At 31.6% G+C, this 21,348-nt stretch overlaps 1 protein-coding gene across 1 annotated transcript; it reads right to left on the bottom strand.

The window, feature by feature from the left end:
- Positions 1-8,482: 8,482 nt before the first annotated feature.
- Positions 8,483-20,514, bottom strand: LOC132744902 (cardioacceleratory peptide receptor-like). The gene is made up of 9 exons (XM_060733695.1): positions 19,866-20,514; positions 17,982-18,120; positions 17,403-17,506; positions 15,936-16,029; positions 15,345-15,490; positions 14,805-14,943; positions 12,469-12,558; positions 11,162-11,342; positions 8,483-9,344 (listed from the first exon to the last, which is right to left on the bottom strand). The coding sequence occupies exons 1-9, from the start codon at positions 19,989-19,991 to the stop codon at positions 8,780-8,782; spliced, it is 1,584 nt and encodes a 527-aa protein (XP_060589678.1). The 5' UTR covers positions 19,992-20,514; the 3' UTR covers positions 8,483-8,779.
- Between the last annotated feature and the right edge of the window lie 834 nt (positions 20,515-21,348).

Raw genomic sequence — 21,348 nt, 5'->3', positions numbered from 1 at the left:
AGATTGACAAGTAATAAATTGGGTTCTTTTCACACAGACAAACTTGTCATGTTGAACTGATAAGTTTATAATAACATTTATTTAGGAGAAAACATATATGGTTAAAATTGCATAATTGTGCGCTCATATTTCATTCAATATTATTACCGTATAGAAAATGTTGTCGTACCCAAATTCCTCTGTCCCACCTACTTGAAAGCTTTATATTTAAATATTAATCATAGCTTGAAAACATGTTTTTTGATCATGTCATATTACAATAAGATTATAATGATAAATCATAGGGTTTTATTGACGTTTCTAACAGAAGGATTAAGTTATAGGTTTTTTCCTGATTTTATTAGCGAAATAAAATATTGCAAACAACTTCCATATAAAATTATTTCGTGATGTGCAGTTTAATTTGATACTACATCTAGTTACTATCACCGTAGTTATTTCTTGTATTCCAGTCTTTCCATTATAGACCAATTCAGTTCTTCCTGTAAAACGCGCTCCATAAGTACATTCATCGCACACCGTTGTTGGTTTTTGTACAACTTGCACACATTCACCCTTCAATATGTTCTACAATTATTGTAAAAATGTAAACAACTCTTATATCATTTGTATACTTATATTTGTTACACCGTCATAGGTACATCACGCACACGCCTACTATGAATGCTAGTCTTACTGATCGATCAGCCCATCAACATTATAATCTTGGTAACTGAAGGAAAAAGATGTTGTTGGTCTGTTTGTTTGTTCTTTTACATTAATCTTAAATGTACCAATGTTTTTATTTACATTATTTCCTTTAAATTTTGAGGCATATCACACAAGATGATATCATATCACGATGTGTGTTTAAATTTAAAGTTATTGATACCAATTTGAAAATAAATTCGAAACAATCATTATCGTGTTTGCATGATAAATGCAATTTCCTAGAGAGAATATTAAACCTCAATCGTTCTTGATTCTCAGATGTATTGTGAACGTAATAAATATTAGTGATTAATTGCGACTTCAAATATTTGTCTGTCAGTGACAATGTCATCTTAAAGGATAAGTTATGTCATTTGCATTCATGCTTCTGTTCAATTGCTAATATTTTTGGGCTTAAAGTTGAAGGCTATGCTAATCCATGTCAAATTGAGGATAAAAATATAGTGGATTACATGAATCAATGTTGAGACAAATACATATTTTTTATTTAATTATCAAACGTTGTAACTTAGAGTTAAGTTAAAAAACGACAAATCGAGAAATCAAAAGTCTATAATTTTCCCATAATGCTCGTATGGCAAAATATGCATTGGTATACATGATGAAACATGATCTAGAAAAAAAACTTGGTTTCGTCGCATTGTGTGGGTTTCGTTTTATTGAAAATAATTGTATGAAATGAAAAAACATTGAGTATATTAAATTAAGTAGATAACTCAAATAATTATGGAATTTTATTCAGACTATGTAGCAAAAGAACGAGATATCATTATTCGAGAAGAGATCTGCCATCAGTTTATTATGTCTGTTACTAAACGGACGCAGAAAATGCTTTAAAATGCAATTATTATACAAATTATACAATCATTGATGATGCACTGAAATATCCGAGTCTATGGACCTCGTGGTCATGTAACATTCAAAAATTTTCGTTTAAAAATTTCTCTCTTATTATTTGACTAAAAATAAAATTGTTTTACAAAAGTAGTGTGTTGATTTTTCTTTATCATGTTTTGAGTTTTTACAGTTTTTTTGGCTCGACATTTATTCAAGCACACAAGTTTGTATCCACTTTTAAACAGTCGTTTTAATTATTAACGCTAAACTCCATATGTTTCTCATTTTCACACGTATCATTGAACGGTCGGCTTGTATCTCGATCTCCTGTAAACGATAATTTTAAGTTGAACGCAACAATTTATGGACGTTTTTTAATATGAGTCGAGGTCAATGTCACTAACATTGAGTGCTTTGTTTCCGTGACCAATTGCAAGAATGGGGCATTGTTAATTTGGTCATTCGTATGAGCAAATGTTTTGAATGACGGCAATATCCCAAACAGAACGATAACAATAAATACAAGCAGGCTCGTTCGAAGTTACGTAATCTTTTTTATCTTTGTGCTGAAAATGTAACTATTAACGATATAATTTGAAAATATTTCTCATCTAAGTACATGCGATACGTTATCTTCAGAAGATAGTCTGCATAACATGTTTTTCATTTTAGTTTACCATTTTATTTCGTGAAATATTCCAACATAATACTCATTTATTTTCTTTCTTGTCTTATCAAATGTCACATTAAAACATAAAGTACTGTTCAGCTGCGATTAAGCACCGCTCATCCTTTGATCAGTGTGTTTCCAATGAAGTGATTCAATCTATGGCGGATGAAAACAGATTGGCATAAACTGTATGGTGTTAATGTACAATGTAATGTACTTGTACAATTAAGATTAGAATTTAGCGGAAATTTTGCAGATGCAACTTAAAAGCTTAGTTATGCAACAACAAAAACAAGTTAAGTGGGCACTTTTTTCATAAGTGGTTTAACTATTGTCAAAAACAAAAAGAGTGTATAATTTGGATATTTTATGATCAATTTTAGCGTCATCAAATACTAGATCCTTACACTATTCATGACTGATAACTGCACTTACCGACTGTGCTCGCAATAATCCTGACGGGTCAGATAAAAATTGAGTACCTGTCATTCTAAATGATGTTTTGTCAAAGAGCCACGGAGGTTATCTCGAAAAGTGCAATGGTAAAATGTAATCAACACGAATGTGTCGTGCGGACAAATGCAACCAATTCATACCACGCTCCAAAGAAAAAGTTGATTCGTGTCATTTGTGTATTATTAAAAAACGAAACAAATAGCAACATTGATTTTTGTTTTAAACACATTTTGCAACCTTAATCAAAACATATAAAATGTTTTATCTTTTGATAGCAAATTGCAAAGAGCTCGATCTCAACAGTCTATGTTTGGTTTGCTTGGTTACCTCAGAATCGAGCCCTTAAAATTGCATAAGGGTTCCGAGGAATCACTTTGTTTCCAGATTTTTTTTACTTCAGAATTTAGCCCATACAACTCCATTAATATCCGTTTTATTTTTAATCGATCATGTCATATTGTTTGTTTTATTGTGTCCTGTTGATTATCATTTAAACTGAAAGTGCATTTATGGCTTGGTTATGAAAATACGATGTATATTTTACTAAAAAGCCCAATTAAATATACGCGTGACAAAAAGATGTTATATTTCATAGGCTGTTCATAGGCTTTTTTATATATACATGTCAACAAATCCATTAGTGGTTCATTGCATGTTTTCATTATATCCTTTAAAGACAATGTAATGGCGTTACTCCCTCCCTCCAACCCTTAGCAATTAATTAAAATATTAATTAAAAATGACAATAAATAAAGGAATGGCACATATAATGAAATACGTAACATTTCATCTGTCTTAAATAATTATACAAAACAGATGATACTGGATAGTGACAGAATAGAACATTATAACTTGATATAATCATACAGTGTCATCTTTAAAATGAATGGAGAGTAATTGATTTCGGAAGCTTTTCAATGAACCCATTTTTTGCATGCTGTATTGCATTATTATAAAGCCTAGGAAAGCAGACATGCAATTACAACTAATCACTCAGTCGTTATCCACATATAATCATTGCATTATAAACAAGAAAAGCATTGATGCAAAGCATCAAATGGCGTCCAAGCAAGAAATGCAGCAAGTGAAAACGAACTAGTAGACATATGATGACAAGATATTCTTATAAACTACCAGAAATGTAGATGACTTATGAATGAGCGGACGAAAGACATTGTTCATTATGAACTTTGATTGGCATGCTAGAGATTAGAATATTACTTGTTATTTCTTTATGATCGTGGTTATTAATAGCAACGAATATACATGTATACAATCATTTATAATCCATATGTGTAACGCATGATCAACACGTACCACACCTTTGTAATTGTCCCTTATTATGTTATCGCTATTAGCGAAGACCCCCTCTTAAGGTATCTGTTCACACTTAGTAAAAATATGACACTGGTTATATTACCATGTTGATCATGTTGAGCATAATTGTTTATTATACAATAATTGTAATATCTATTAATTTTAATAAATAAAATACAAATTTTATGAATATTGTTTTCTTTTCTTTTTTGTGTTTTATGTGCTATTTTAATACTTAGTTTTTACTACTCTTTTTTTATTAAAATTGTAAAATAAATTTTAAGAATTCAATTGACATATTGACCGATGATTATAAGTCAAAACTTAACTGGAAAAACTCGGTGAATTATGGTTTATCTTTCAATATATAATATTGTTTATTCTTAAACCATGTACATATACATTTGTATTTTTCTTTATCATTTTTTAAATTATCAATCAATTGAATAATTCATAAAATCTAATTTGTAACTTTGAATAATTCCTCGGCATCTTTACTAAACACGGATAACAAATTAAATAAAATGTTTCAAAGTTGATAATGTCATATTAATACCAAAAAAATGTACGTTTTTCTCAATTATTGTACATATTTATTGGTAGATAAAATGAAACATGCTATTGTTGTTGTTTTTTTTTTAATTGTAACGATATCAAACATCTACTCCAAAACCGGGAGAGACCGGACAATAAACGTGTGGTACTATTCGCCGGTCACTAGTAAATCCCGGTCAAAATAGGCCGGGAGAGACCGGGAATTACCGATAGGAGTGGTAAATAGATATATCTAAAAATAGATTTTCGGAATATTTAGGCCATCAACTGACATGTACAACAATAACATACCATGATAACCCACTGTGTGCTACAAAATGATAAATAAAAAAACCCGAAGAGCGCGATTTATTGACGGAAAAGGTTATTTCATTTGAAAATGTTTGCATTGCGAAATTCTCCAGTTCGCTATTCATCGTAACATATCGCGACATTTCATTCTTAATTAATAATCAAGCACCCTCATACCGATCGGAATGATCGGCTTTTATTATGACCGACTAAAAGGCTCGAGAAGTTGCTGTCGCCCTTTCACAAAATCTGATTTCATTCCATAAGGGCGCCGCGCTTCTGCGCGGACGCCAATATCTTGGTGCCATTCCACGCATGCGCAGTTACCAAAAAGGCAAATCCTACCAACAGGTATAATTCCCCCCCCCCCCCCACTTTTACACTACTATTATAATTCAGTTAATAAAACTGCGATGCTTCAGATGTTTATGTATAAAATTTCAGTTATTTGTTAGAGAGAAAGCTCTACTGTCATTTTTTTTGACACCATGTGCCTACATTAGAATTTTAATCAAACGTCAAACATCATGTTGTATGTATTGTACATACAGTTATTATCTATCTACATATTGCATTTACAATTGTTTTGTTATAATTGTAGATTTTAAGCCTGATCACATATTTCTAGCAAACATGCGGCTTCTTTGATCTAAAACAGTTACTATTCTAATTTTCTAAAATCTTATGATTGATTTATACACTAACCAGTGCATAAGTGTTGTGCAATTCAAAGATTTACATCTATTGAACGTCATTTTAAAGACAGATGTAATATTTTATGAGGCGTAACAGACATGTTAAATGAATTATATATTCAAGATGCGTTTGATCAAACTGATATTTAAAACACAATCAATGTTATGATAATTTTCTTCGACAGATTCAGCATTTAATTTGTTGTGCAAGATATCGTTTTGATATCTTTTTCAATGCTTAGTTAAAAATATTATTTTTGGATACATTTATATGAAAATTACTTACGTATATTAGTTTGACAGATAGTGTACGCATTTTATAATTTCCTCCGGGAATACACTTCCGTTGACGATGTACACATAAATATCAATATACTTTAGCGCACAAAATGACAAGACAGCGGTACAGCGGCTCATGGTAATAAAAAAAACAATGCAGGTAATCAATATCAGATTAGATGTAAAAATATATATTGTATTCTTGTAGAATTGGTTTTGATGTTAAAGCTTCTCGAAGTTCTTTTCCACATTGTTTAACAACTGGTTGTGCATACATATGTGTTAAAGAAACAAGAACAAACTACGTGTTTCTCTTTGAGTCATGCGTACCACGTAATAATCTTAATATAGTAACAAATATATTTATATAACATTACATTCAATAATGTTGTATAATGGATTTAGAATATGTGAGATGCATTTTACCTGAAGAAATAGTTTTACATGTGCACTATTTTGTGATATTTAAAAATATGTAGTTTTACTTCCATTCAAAATACTTATTCACTTTATCAGTACTGATTGTCAATGTGCAAAAGACGCAAAATATGCCTCAGCTATATGACCAACGTGTTACTTTTTAGAAATTGTAAGACGATATCAAATTATTTTATAAGCTTAAAATTATAGAAATCATAGCATTCGTAGGCTTAATGGCCCTATAAAATTGTAGATACAAATGCTTACGACTCAATAGCATCGGATGTTAAAGTCGACAAAATTATTACCTATAGTGGTTGGAATTCTATCAAGGGACAATTAATGTTGTAAAATATATAGTACCATCCTATTTCGACGTCCCTTGACATATCATTAGGTAAAGAAAATAATTTGTACATAACCCTTTCCTAGTATAAACTTCTCTGTATTTGACTGACAAGACAAATAGAACTTTCTTACATAAAATCCTAGTGAGACGCATTTGATGGATTCCTTGAGAAGATCAATCTAAAAAAGTTTTCTCAATTGCAATAGCTTATAGAAATATATTCAATTATTTCAAAATCAACTATCATCAAGTTATCAATTTATCGTGTAAATCAAAAAAAAAGCAACAACAAAAAACACATTTAACATGTTGTTTTACACGAGAAATAATAAATGGTGTATTTTAATGCCTTTGCTTTGTTAAGAAAACCGTTGTAATATAAAAATGAAATGAATAACGAGGTATAAAGTAAAAAAAAGCAAACACTATCGAATACGTAAAAGTGTGAAAAGGCAAGCTATTTACTGATATGTTATCTTTTAGGTCAAATATCAATTCTTTTTAGACAGTTGTTAACATTAGGGTCTGAAAGTACTCGTGGTTTGATCCCGTATGCCTAGAAGAATATAACTTTTAAGACAGTAAATAACTTGCTACACGAGAAGCAGACACACACACGCGCAATACACATTTACATATATTATACACGTTTTGGAGAAAAAAGAGTTTTATTATAACAATAAAATCATTTGGACAGTCATGTTAAATATAAATTATATACAATTCTGAAATCCCTTAATACTGTAAGGAATTTTATTCAATCCATTCTTTGGAAAAACAAACTTTTACTTTGAGTTTTGCCTTTCCATGTATCATTGTGTGTTTTTTTTCCATTTGTAAAAAAGCAGATGTAGATGTGTACATTTATATTCCAGTGTGGTTTTACTTCATTTGTTTAAGTCCTTAAATTTCCGTAAAACTTTAGGTATATCTAAATTGTTTTAAAGATAAATTTTATACAATCAATCAAATGAAGACTTCCGTAAATTGATATAGTCGAAGGACGTGTATATATGATCGCTGGTGAATAATAAGATAGGAAATGTAACACTCGACTCCTTATATGTGTTACGCTTTGTGTGACAAGGCACTTTATCTTTGACAAATCTACGCATTAAATTATTTAACAAATTGAATCAAACACCATTTATTTTAACATGATGCGCTCTATAAAAAACAGATGCTAATAACAAATTTTAAAAGCCTTTGTATTAAAGACCCTGTGTGTTGTGATCACAGTGGTTAACCACACTAAGTGAACTTATACATATGTACATAATTATGCAAATGAACAATTTTCAAAGAATATGTAAAATATGTACTACAAATATTTGTGCATATTATATATAATCATTAAAATATATGCATTCATTTCTTATTGTAAAATTTGACTTTATAGAATTTTTTTTTTATTAACTCCTTTTATTTACATGAATGTTAAATTCGGCTATTTCTTTATAAATAATGCTTTTTGGAACCTACAATATTGAGCATCATATTTATGATTTAAAACCATAAAAATTGTGTGACAGGATCTTTAAAAAAGACAGTTAAAAGCTTTTTATTTGTTTGCTTTTATTAATGCGTTGATGTTTGTTGTTCTTGGTTTGTGTTTAGTTAACTGTTTGAAATGGCGAAAGTCTTTATAAAATATGCTTTTGTTCATAGTGTTCAAACAATTTAAACTTACAAACATCTGTGTTAAATAAGATATGTTTTTTTTTTTACAAAGTTAACGGTGGTCCGGTATTTAAGATACAAGATTTCCGTGTACATTCGGTTTTCAAAATATTTATTCACTTCATACTGTTTTGTATCAAATGTAAGACCATAATTATCTATAGAACTTGTTGTATAATTGAAATCATTTGATCATAGTAAAGATCATTATGACAATGAAAAGAAGCAAACAAAAAATTTGCACATATATAACTTATAACTTGGTTTGTCAAATACCCGTGTCACTTTCGAGACTCCTTTAAATGGTTTTGAACGGTCATAAACATTGTTTGACCTATTGATATATATATTTTTTGCAAGGTCTTTAGGATTATTTTTCAATCAAAATGCAAACACATGTATTTTATCGTCCATTCATTCATGCAATTTTTATTTTAAAGTAAAATGATAAAATTATGATAGAATAACATAACTATGGAAACATCTTATGTTCACATTAAGACTTTCCAAATCTATTTTTCAAAGTTGAACATACACCATTTCTGCAGAGTTGTCTCTGTTTTCATTATTTGTTTCACAGGCACGTTGGTTACTTCTTTCAATTTCAGTTGGGCGACCTATATTGATGTTTTGATTCATTTCTGCAAGCGTAAAATCACCATTAGATGGCGCATTCAATCCTTTCGCTCTATATGTTTCTAACATAATTGTTTCTTGATCAGTTATTTTTCTATTAACTAACGGTAGACCAGAGTGCCTACGGGGTAAAAACGGCTTTGCCTCATCACCTGAATTAACATTGGAAGTATTTACGGCTTGAGCTGTAGTCACTTCCTCTCTAACATTTCCTTCTATGAAGTTGGTTTCATTGCCTGTTTCAACAGTGCGGCGGCGAGAATTTCCACCGTTTGTTGCATTTACACTCACAAGACAATTATAGCCCCGTCTTGAACTTGTAAACGTTTTTCCAGATGTTACATCGAGATTTGTCTGTTCAGATGAGAGTTGCGAATTTTTAACTTTGCTGGTCATCGTAAAGCATTGGCAACATCGAGTGTATACATAATCAACACAATTAATTCGTCTGAAATGAGCAATAATTGAAAATTTTAATCATTATAGAGTTCTTTTTTTTCGTTGTAGTAATCTACACAGCAACATATATATTCGAAATAACAATTAAATATGTAGTGTAACAAACTTAGTTACCTGTAATAAAGTTTAATATCTAATGCCCCGGTCACATATTCACGGATAATGCCACGGAAGAGCTACGGTCCAATTGTTTACGGATTACTACGGAAATGTGAAATTCCGTAGTCCGCTACAGTTCCAGTACGGACACACAACGGTATGAGTACGGAGTTCGACGGATTTACCACCAAAAGCCCCGGGAGAGACACGGATTGTTACGGACCGACACGGTTTGATACGGAGCGACACGAATCAGGACGGACACACTACGGATACACTACGGTCTGCTACGGTATAAGCACGGGTTAGTACGAATAAGTACGGTCTGATACGGAGAAGGACGAATTGATACGGAGAAGAACGAATTGCCACGGATCTATACGGACCTATTATATCCGTCCACAACCTCTTGCATGCTCAATGTCTCACAAGAAAAGAACACCTGGAAAACAAATAGCAGAGTTCAATGATTTTGGCGGAAATGATTCGGCCTCATCGCGTCCGACCCCCGAGACATATCAGGTCTGATTATAGTGAATTTCTTGAAGGACGCCGGATCCTCAACAAGTTCGGCCATGAGAGCCTCATACTAAACATGAAGGGGTCTTCGTAAAAGCCCATCTCTAGTCAACCATCACTTCTGTCTTCTCTTACCTGATTAGATATGGACCAGTAATCATTAATGAAAAATGTTGATCAATACTGCTTCTCTTTTGATTTTAAAATGTGCTGTTCATTTACAATTACATTAATTATCGTGAATGTTTATGTTTTAAGAATATGTAAAATGCTTGTTAATTAATCTAAGTATCATTCAAGGGCCAGCGTCCGAGGCTTATGAGACACTTCGTTTTATGTACATATTTACTCCAATTTCACAATTCAATGGTTTGTAAAATATACTTATGCATTGTTGTACGATATTAACATATTTTTTTTACCTCTATGCATGTCATGAAGCAGCTTGACCACTGCCTCCGTATTCTGAGCCATATCAATATACAGTTGCAGCCAGTTAATGGCAATTATCATTTATTGAATGTTCACACAAATATCTGTTTTGAACAAGCAGGCGGTATTTGTACCTTTGAAAAAGTACATGATACTTAATTTATCCGTACTAAACAGTGGTGGACCGTACCATTCCGTACCGTTTCGTGATGCAACGCAATAAACCGTAAAAGACCGTGCTAATCCTTGCCTCTCCGTAGTACAGCGTATTACGATCGTGGCTTTCCGTGATAATGCCGTATTAATCCGTATTAAAACCGTAGCTTATACGTAGGGTAACCGTACACATACGTAGTTCTCCGTACCAAACCGTGGACAAGTTGGGGCCTACGAATCAGTACGGACTAGAACGGTTTACGTACGGACAAGTACGTATCAGTACGGTTTAATACGGACTAATAGGGATACGCTACGGTTGGTTTTTCCGTAGCAAATTTTTGTGCATGTTCAAAAATTGTCAAGGATCGCTACGGATATACAAGGACTACTACGATTGATTACGGTTACAATACGGAGAGCTACAGACCAGTACGGGTAACTACGGACGATGCTGGAATTAATCCGTGGCTCTTCCGTAGGCGTTTTCCGTGAATATGTGACCGGGGTATGACGTAAACTAAAAATAATGAACAGTGGTTATTAAGTTACCTGAAAATAAGAAAAAGTTAGATATCTAAGATTAGTCAATATACTGACCTTAAATTTTGACATATCCTCGTACTAAAAAATCCATATATCATAGGGTTTGCTGCAGAATTTAACGGAGCAAGACTTTGAACCAAGGATGTAATACTTCGCTCTGTGGCAGACTTTTGTCTTTGCCTGAACACATCGGTCAAGTTGAACACAAAATAAGGGCACCAACATAGAATAAACACTGAAATAATACGTCTAGATTTCAAAATCAAACTCTTTCTTATTAATTTAACATTTAAATTAGCCCAAATCAAATTAAAGAAACTCAAATAAATTATCTTAAAAACGTTGTTTTTGTGATGAGTTCTTAGGTGGGACAAAAAGTTCACTTATTTCTGGGTCAATACAAGAACAAACATATCTCGAAAAATGATCCCTCAGAAGCATTAAAAACAGCAAAATGACATGAACATTGAAGACTCGGTTTGATTGAGTCTGTACATGAGAGATAATGAAAATGTGCAACATCCATCACGCCCCCTAGCACCGGCTTGAGCGATACTCTATTCTAAACACTCAAAAGTGCTGAAACCTCTTTAAAACCTCACATTATTTTAAATACATAAATCTAATATGCTTTCTAAAATTATTTCATTATCAGCATCAACTTATGATGTGCGATGATATTTCAATCATGGTGCCTATTTAAATGAAATGTATTGGCATTTAAAGATATAGTTTATTGAGATGATTTTATTTCATGAAATAAATAAAATGCATTTGCAATACAATCATTTAAAGAAAATGTCAGAGTTTTGAATACAATTGTATTTAACGTCGAATGGTTAAAGCAACATTTGAAGAAATATTTTTTTACAATTATAGCGTATTCAAATCCTGCAAGTCCATTTGTAAATTTTCAAAATAATATTTAACTTCAGGCGACTTCACGTCTGAAGACAAAACAAATGTGTACAGTGATTATATGTTTGCTCAAATTATGTTTTCACTTGTCTATTCCTTTACATAACTCGAATAACCATTAATGTCTAAATATGAACAAATATATGAGCCGCGTCACGACAAAACCAACATAATGGTTTTGCGACCAGCATGGATCCAGACCAGCCTGCGCATCCGCGCAGTCTGATCAGGATCCATGCTGTTCGCTATCAGTATCTCTACGTGGTATAGGGTTTGTAAGGGAACATCATGGATCCTGATCAGACTGCGCGGATGCGCAGGCAGGTCTGGATCCATGCTGCTCGCAAACCCATTATGTTGGTTTTGTCGTGACGCGGCTCATATCACGATGCAGATTTTTAACGAGAACCTGTCTGATTGCTAACTAAGAGTATGAAACCTACCACAAACAATAACCATGGTCATTTTAATTGTTTTGACTTTTGCCTGGGGGATTATTCCTTTACTGCCATATGGTTTAGCAACATCAGATTCTGTAAGCATATCAAGATTAGAATTGGAATCATTAAAGGATAATATTTCTGTTTTTCATTTAAATTTCTCAAAATTTACCACTATGAAATATAAAAATATTATACAACTCATTTTATCACACAATTTTACTACAATAACAACAAACAGAAATAAAAATCATGCATAATGATAAACATAATAATAATAATAATAATAATAATTAGAAGAAGAAGAAGAAGAAGAGGAGGAAGAAGAAGAAGAAGTATAAAAACATTATGGAGAAAAAGAAGTATAGAATAGAATATAGAAAACCAAATTCGTTCGAAACACAACAAACATACAAACTAACAAACAATAGTGCAATATGCCGAGACAGTCATCATTTCTTCACCTTAACGTAGGCGCTAAAACGTCAAAATATATGGAGTTGAACATTTAACCAATTACTTCATGAGCATTTTGTAAAAAATGGCTGTTTTCATTGAAAAGTCTCCCGTTACAAGTTCAAATTGCTATAGAACTATAAAACTGTTTCAATACTAATCAAACTTGGCACAAATGTTGACTTGACCATTGCCTTTGTAACAACACGCTCAGTCTTAAATTTCCTGTTACCATGGCAACGAGGGGACATCCAAAAATCACTATTTTGAGTTGATTTTTTCCATCAAAATTGATTTCAAAGAGCTGCAACTTCTCAAAGGATTGAGATAGACTCAAATGCTTTTCAGCGTTGGTTACACGTTACCTAATGATCAATCTGGGGTCATTTTGAGCCTCTCACAAGTCCAAAATTTTCTTGGCGATGAGGGGGACAGCCGCCCCCTTCAACCCCCCCCCCCAAAAAAGCAGAAAGGGGCACATCCCCCTTCTGGCAACCCCCTGATGTACCTTTGGTTTGGGGCCGCGCCGAAAAATAGTCACTTTTTTATCAACATTTCTCAAACGAAAACAATGTGTTTGAGGCCCAAAAAGGACATTTTTTCACTATTTGAGGCCTTAAAGAGGGGGTGGTCGAAAGTGCGTTGTTTCGCGTATATATGAGGTAAAGGGTTAACAAAAAATGATGAAAATACCTGAAATTACCCAAAATCGCGTTTTTCCATGTTTAAACATGGCCTAACATATAAATTTGAAGAAAAATTGTTGTTTTGTAGAATTTTTTATTTTTTTCATTAACAAAAAATGATGAAAATACCTGAAATTACCCAAAATCGCGTTTTTCCATGTTTAAACATGGCCTTACATATAAATTTGAAGAAAAATTGTTGTTTTGTAGAATTTTTTTATTTTTTTCATTAACCCATTACTTCATGAGCATTTTGTGAAAAATGACTGTTTTCATTGAAAAGTCTCCCGTTACAAGTTCAAATTGCTATAAAACTATAAAAACTGCTTCAATAATAATCAAACTTGGCACAAATGTTGACTGGACCATTGCCTTTGTAACAACATGCTCAGGCTTAAATTTCCTGTTACCATGGCAACGAGGGGACATCTCAAAATTGCCAAAAATCACTTATTTGAGTTAATTTTTTCCATCAAAATTGCTTTCAAAGAGCTGCAACTTCTCAAAGGATTGAGATAGACTCAAATGCTTTTCAGCGTTGGTTACACGTTACCTAATGATCGATCTGGGGTCATTTTGAGCCTCTCACATGTCCAAAATTTTCTTGGCGATAAGGGGGACTGCCGCCCCCTTCAAACCCCCCAAACAGAAAGGGGCACACACCCTTCAGGCAACCCCCTGGTGTATCGTTTGGTTGGGGGAGGGGCGCCGAAAAAGTGGTCACTTTTTTATCAACATTTCTCAAACGAAAACATGTGTTTCAGGCCCAAAAAGGACATTTTTTTCACTATATGAGACCTAAAAGAGGGGGGCGGGTCGAAAGTGCGTTGTTTCGCGTATATATGAGGTAAAGGGTTAAACTCATTTTTTTACAAGTATAACGTTTTCTCAAAATAATTAGTAAACACATGCGATTAAGCAAAATTTACCAACAACAATAAGTGTTATATTAAGGGTATTTTACTATTATAGGACATTTTCCTAACAAAACAACTGTCAGTTCGTTAAAACATACATTAAACCAATTGCGCATGAGCACTGAATTGACACAATTAATGTAAACGATTAAACACCGATCTTTGGAAATAATTCAATTAAGAAAACCTCTTAAACGAGGTTATAAATGTACTTTCATGTGCAAATCAAGGTTAAAACATATGTCCCACAGGTTAAAACATATGTCCCACGTATACTTACTGTTTCGATATGGAGACTGCAGAGATTTATTAAAGCCACGACCTTTATCCCATATAACAAAAATGATTATTCCATAACATATGATTATGATTAATGCAGGTATGATAAAAGCCGTCATTGCAACCAGAACTATATATACCTGAAATATATCAAAAATGAAACATGTGTTTTGTTTTTACATTGCTTTTATAACACACGTTTTATATGAAAGAAAAATCCACTTCTACTCCTTTTTTAAATATAACTAATTATAATGAATTTGTTTAATATCAAAATTTTGCTAATTCAAAGAACAAGTTATTAAACAATATTATTCTGTATGTATATATAATCATGACTTAATTTGTAAATTTTGAATAAATAACATAGAAACATGTATTAGAAAGGAATTGCTTAAGAAAGCCTAAAATCTCGAAATTAAAAAAAAATGCTGATTCAGGACATTGTAAAGATTCTTTCACAATAAATTTCTTTTTTAACATTTCCTTCAATCGTATTATAAGACTGAGTTTGTATAATTTGACAGTAAACTATGCTTACCTGCCAATGCCATAACTGATGCAGTTGGGTTATTATGCACATATCCCCGTCTGTATGATGTAAAATATCCCACAGAAATAATGATGGGATGGAGAATACACCGCCAATAATCCATGCAGCATATACCAAAATTCTTACAGTTGTGGCTGAAATTACAGATACATAAAACAGGATATAATTTTCACAGGAAAAGATAAACAAATGTTATCAATTAACTGGGTGCAAACTAAGTAAGACGGTACAGACGATGAGTCACTCAGATTCAATGTAAGTATGAATGCATCTTTATAAAACTAAAGTTATTATCAACCGCTTTAAATGCTTAAAGGAACTTCACTAAGGTTTTCATTTTTGACATGACAGGAATAAAAATAGTGTTTCTACATGTACTTTCCAATTGAAGAACATCTAGACCAATAACATGCGTGGAAAATGGAAGATCAATTGCTCACTCCGTTCTTTGTTGCAGAATAATTATTCTAATTGTGAAAATTGACCCTAGATTGAAAAGCGTTACAAGGCTTTTAGTTTGTTAGACTTTAGTGGAGTCAATGAAAAGTACTTGAAATGATACTGACAAAAATTACTGACCCTTCCTTGTGAAGTTCATTGGTCGAGCAATGGCGTCTACTCTGTCTATACTTAATGCCACAACCATAAATGTGGAGGCATACATAACCATAACCTGAAAATTATATAAATAACTATGGAAAATTAGAAGCACAATTACATTGTTGTCCAATTTATATTTGTTTATGTTTTGAAATTAAGTTAATCTACCAGAAATGGGCACTTATCGAAACAAGCAACTGTTGAATGGAAGACTTTAGTATTCAATGTAAACTATAAGATCATAATTAACATGTATTGCATTACAAAAGTTGATACGAACGTTACAGCAGTAATTTATTTTTTCCATGAATAGAAAAAAAACGTGATTTCAAATGTCTTTGTGTTTCATCTCCAAAAATGACAATAAACAATTAAATAGACAATAAACCATTGCTCTGGTAATGACGTATAGATATCGTTCATACAACGTTGTCGATCTACATGTCAGTGATATATGTATACACATTTCATACAAAATAACAGGACCAAATGTGAGCTGTGTGTTTTGTATTGCAAAAAAGGAAACATTATTGCTAAGATATGTATTGATCATTTTAAGTACAAGTCCTGAAAAAGTTTATGCATAAATGTAATGGTAAATTACTATTATTATTGTCTTTGTTTTTAGAATGTTTTATTTTTAAAGTAAGTTATGTTTGCTATTTTGAAAACATAATCATTTTATAAATGACAATTGCCGTTTAAAAGGTTTATATTGTTTTAACATTTTAACTGTAATCATTTATGTTGCGTGAAAACTTAGGGAGTCGTATTAAAAGAAAAAGATGTTTGCAGTAGCTTTACCACTTGATTTTCAGAGACTGATCTTTGCGTCCTTCTTGTCATAAAACACAATTATCTCTCGTGAATACGGACATGTCAATTGTTTAATTCTGAAATATTTGACAGCTGTTCAAATTATTATCCGCAGGAGAATTATAATGAAGCGCTATGGAAATGACATGACTCTAACGCTATAAAGTATAGTAATGTTTACTATTTTATGTTACAAAATGAAACAAATCTACAATGTAAGGACACTCAGCAGGAGTGAAAGTGTCCTTTTTTTACAAGACATATTGAAAGGTTTGGATGTTTTTTTCTTGCATATCAGACTGCCGTTTCCGTGAGTTTTACCCATGCCGGAAATTTCATCTGGCATGGGGGGTGCCAGATGAGTCGCGTGCTGTACAATGGCGCGCTCAGGATGACGTCATTTTACCGTGATGAATGTAATTCATACGCTGTTGTAAGAAAGTAGTTACGGTTGTAATTATATAAATTTCCGTGGAATTAAAGATACAGAATTTAAAATATAATGGACTATGGTAGAATATGCAAGAAAAAATATCTGACATATGTTTGCGGTTCTGATCGGAATATCCGTTTCGAGGTGACCCGCCCATTGGGCGGTAACGAGGCTTGCAATAACAATTGTAAAATTACCTGTAGGAATTTTACAACCTTGCAGAGAATTACCCCTCCATGCCAAGTCACTAGGATGTGTTGTGCGATATCTCCTGTAACATGAAACAAACCCACAGTCAAGTCTGAAATAAAATAAAGGTGATTTACATAAAGCAAGTGGAATAAGACAATTTATTTTTTAGAAGATTTGTTTTGATCTTAAAGATGTCAAACTTTCATATTTTACCGTTATAAGTCAAATATTTGGTCATAAAGAAACAAGTAACTAAAAAAAATATTAAGTCCATAATAAAAAAGCAAACATTTCGGACAACAAAATGATAATATGATGAAACATTAACTAGAAATAACCAGAAAAAGCAGTCGTTAGAATTATGTTTTGTGCTATAGAATTCTGATTTAGTAATAGATTAAGCTATTCAATGGCAAAAATTGCAAGATAAGCAACACATCTATTAAAATATTTACCAAAAGTTACTGACTTATTACTGACACATGCACATACTAGTTAACTCATAAACAAAAAGTGATTAACTCAACCAAACTACTTAATTTTAGAAATATAAACGAAATACAATTGAATAAAGAAATACTCACCAGAAATAGCTAAATTGGCAATGAAAACATTCATTCGAGTTTTCCGTCCTTTATTTGACAACCCAATGGCAACAAGTACGGTCACGTTCCCAAATACGATGAAGATAAAAAGGACGACCAGAAGTACGACTTGAGGTTCCTGTAAATATAATTAAATGCAAGTATTAACATTTTATTTGGACTTATAAAACGTTATTAAAGGACGTCAGAAAACAATATACGTAAGGAAATTGAAAAATAGTCAGAAATTATGATGGCTTCTTACAGAAAGCGTTGTTACAATGGATTTGGCTACTCATTGTAAATTCAGATTTTCATAAACCAGGATCGCAAAAATGTTCACGATTCCATAATTGTGTTGCAATTTCTTTTCAGTCACTTTAGTAATACTTTTTATAATGGAATGAAATAACCGACAAGCTCGTTTTGTTGCGCATAACTTCTTGTAAAAAGACAAACAAAAATACTTTGTACTGTTGCTGTATTTTATTATTTTTTTTGCAGAAAAGAAAATTACAAAACTGCTTTTAGCGCTTTTGTCAAAATGATTATAATGCAAATTCAGCATGGTGAACATTCTTTATGTTTTGCACAAATGTTAAGAATAGTTTTAAGTTTATCATTATTAAAAATAGTTTGATGTTCCGATTACATTTGACAAAATCTGACGGGTTTTCTTACCCCACCCTCTATCTATTTGATTATAAATGACATGCATCTGTCTCAATAAAGCAAAAAAATATTTTCATATACATTGTAAATTGATTGAGTTGTCGTTATTTAAACATACTTTTTTATTATAACTTTTCAAGTAAGGAAGATATTAGATAAGTGAATCTGTTCTACAGATAATGAAAACAATTGTTGCTGTTGTATAAAACCGATACAAAATTTGATCTATAATTGTCAATATTTTTCAAACAAGATGGTAAACTTTAGTATTTTTTGTATTTATGTTCAGAATATTGTAATTCAAATTTTCATATTATAAAGTTTTAAACGTCTTTTGAATAAGTGTTTATTATACATCTAATAACTTAGATAATACCCAGTAAGAAATCAGTTAACAGTATCATAATTGTTCAAATTTCAAATTTATTTCATTTCCGAAGCCTTTGTCTATTTAACGTAATATACTGTTTGTAGTAAAGGTCATATGTACATTAAAAATTCAACATTATAGTATAAATGACACATTTTTGAAATCGTCGCTGTAAAGTTAACATCCTACTTGAAATAATAGCATAGTATTTCCATCCGGAACAAAGTTTTATGTTAACCTACGATAACAATGTGTTTTATATGTTTAAACAGGCAGTCTTTGTTAAAATTCTTTTGAGAATCAACCATTTTAATTAAGATTATTTAAAAAAGCATAGTTTTACTTTTTGTCAAACAAAAAATCATTATATATAGCTTTTTATCCTTTTAGTAACATACTAATAAACAGATAAAACTATAAAATACGATATTTAGATTTAAATTGTATGTAACATATCGAAAACTAGTAACAGCATTACAATTACTTTGATTAAAAGTAAGATTTCTACAACAAGGAGTATATAATTCAAGACAGAATAAAGGGTTGTAAATTGGAATTCTGGAAGCAAATTAAGAGAGGCAAAAGGAAATGTATGAGATAAAATGAAACAGAGTACATGTACCGAAAATGTGTTCAATTTGACGGAAGTGTTTGAAAATATTTATGTAAAGTTTGCTTATGATGCAAATAATAGGCCTTGGATATTTTCTTTCTATCATTATTATTCTTATGTTTGCTGATAGCGTTTTGAAATCATGCCTCTGAATAATGTTAAAACCCATTTAAAATGTTCGATACTTCCTTGCGCTACTTTTGTTTCTAAAATAATAAATCATACAAACCTGCCAGAAAGTGACATCATCATAAACGTAATAGTAGTCAAAATATGACTCATTGTAGTCAAAGCTCGTATTGTTATCACTCGAAATATTCGGTTGATTTGTACTAATAAACTGTGAATCTCCCATGTTTAAAAACCTCTTTTAATTGAATAACAATTGATAATTATTCCTATATTCATGACACGAGTCCACGCACTTTCAAATGAATTATGTCATTTTGAGAAATTATCTCAAGTCATGGGATTTTATTGCCAATTTTCTGTTCCTAGTACACTTAAATTTTGCAATCCTTTTCTATATTAGAAAATAATCTCAGAAAATTCGCACTGTTTTAAACTAAACTGTTTCAACAAGGTGATAAATAATGTAAGATATTTCATACAAAACAAAGAAATTTAATTTATTCATTTTCAAGTTTGCCAATTTGTTTTCAAGGCAGTTATTAACGAGATAAAAACTCTTCTGTTAGTTTGATTAATGTGTGAGGTATACAATCTATTTTGTTTAAAGTTCAGACAAAATAATTCCTATCCATCTATTATGCTAAGCTCAATTTATTACAAATCCACCGTGGTATTTACTAATCATTTATCAGTCAACACAGCTGCCCTGACACGTAGCGTATTTATTCACCATTTGAAAGAATTGATTTCTCCATTCATCGCTTTTATAAGAAACGCTTGGTACGTCACTTGACGATACACCACAAATTTTCCAATAATTCTAATTAATAAACATACGTTTTGTTACCAATTTATATATATATCTCTTTTGATAAATATCGATGTTTCTAGGAAACACTCATTTTTCTTCGTTTATTACTTTCAGTATAAGAAAAAAAAGAGAAGTAAATGCATTTATTCCGAGTTTGATAATTATCAAAACATGCACAATTGTTCAATTACAATTATAAATATACATAAAAATAAGATAATAAACACACAAAAGTGACTAGCCCTGTTTGATCAAAGTAACTGTACATTCACCAATCTCGAGTAATAAGGAACAATCAAAGCAAAAAGCACAATCAATAATTTAAAAAATGAACACTTTTCTGGGCAATCATGATCATTATTCTCGTACAAATATTAAATTTGTAACAACATATTAAGTTAATCAACTTCTTTTCAAATCAATTTCAGTTCATTTCCGCGTGCAGTATTACAAATGTCAATCCTGATGGAGTTTGTTTCGGGCACATGTCAACATGTTCTGGAAACGGGAAATGACATTTTTGTGCAAAAGTATTAACATGATAAGATTTCAAAAAAAACTTTTTATCTCTTTTTTCAGTATTTTGTCAATATTGGACAATATTTTTTCATTATTTTGCGTTGCTTTTACTACATGGACACATCTGCGGATGTAATTGATTAGATACAAATGTTGACAGTGTCATGCTTTAGCAATTAACCCTCTTAAGCACATGTCATTTGGGGCATTTACCATTTTCTCTATGAACAAGCTCAAACTAACCGAGTCG

The sequence above is a fragment of the Ruditapes philippinarum genome, unplaced genomic scaffold, assembly GCF_026571515.1.
Source record: "Ruditapes philippinarum isolate M1 unplaced genomic scaffold, ASM2657151v2 ctg3332_1_1_1_1, whole genome shotgun sequence".
Classification (NCBI taxonomy): Eukaryota; Metazoa; Mollusca; class Bivalvia; order Venerida; family Veneridae; genus Ruditapes; species Ruditapes philippinarum.
The sequence above is the reverse complement of the archived record's forward strand: the minus strand, read 5'-3'. Positions and strand labels throughout refer to the sequence as shown.

What these genes read in the sequence shown, in the direction of transcription:
- LOC132744902 (XM_060733695.1), bottom strand. Translation starts at nt 19,991, where the DNA reads ATGGGAGATTCACAGTTTATTAGTACAAATCAACCGAATATTTCGAGT. An exon ending in ATGATGTCACTTTCTGGCAG is followed by an intron (nt 18,121 to 19,865) that starts GTTTGTATGATT and finishes TTATATTTACAG; the next exon opens with GAACCTCAAGTCGTACTTCT. An exon ending in AGGATATGTCAAAATTTAAG is followed by an intron (nt 9,345 to 11,161) that starts GTCAGTATATTG and finishes TGCTCATTTCAG; the next exon opens with ACGAATTAATTGTGTTGATT.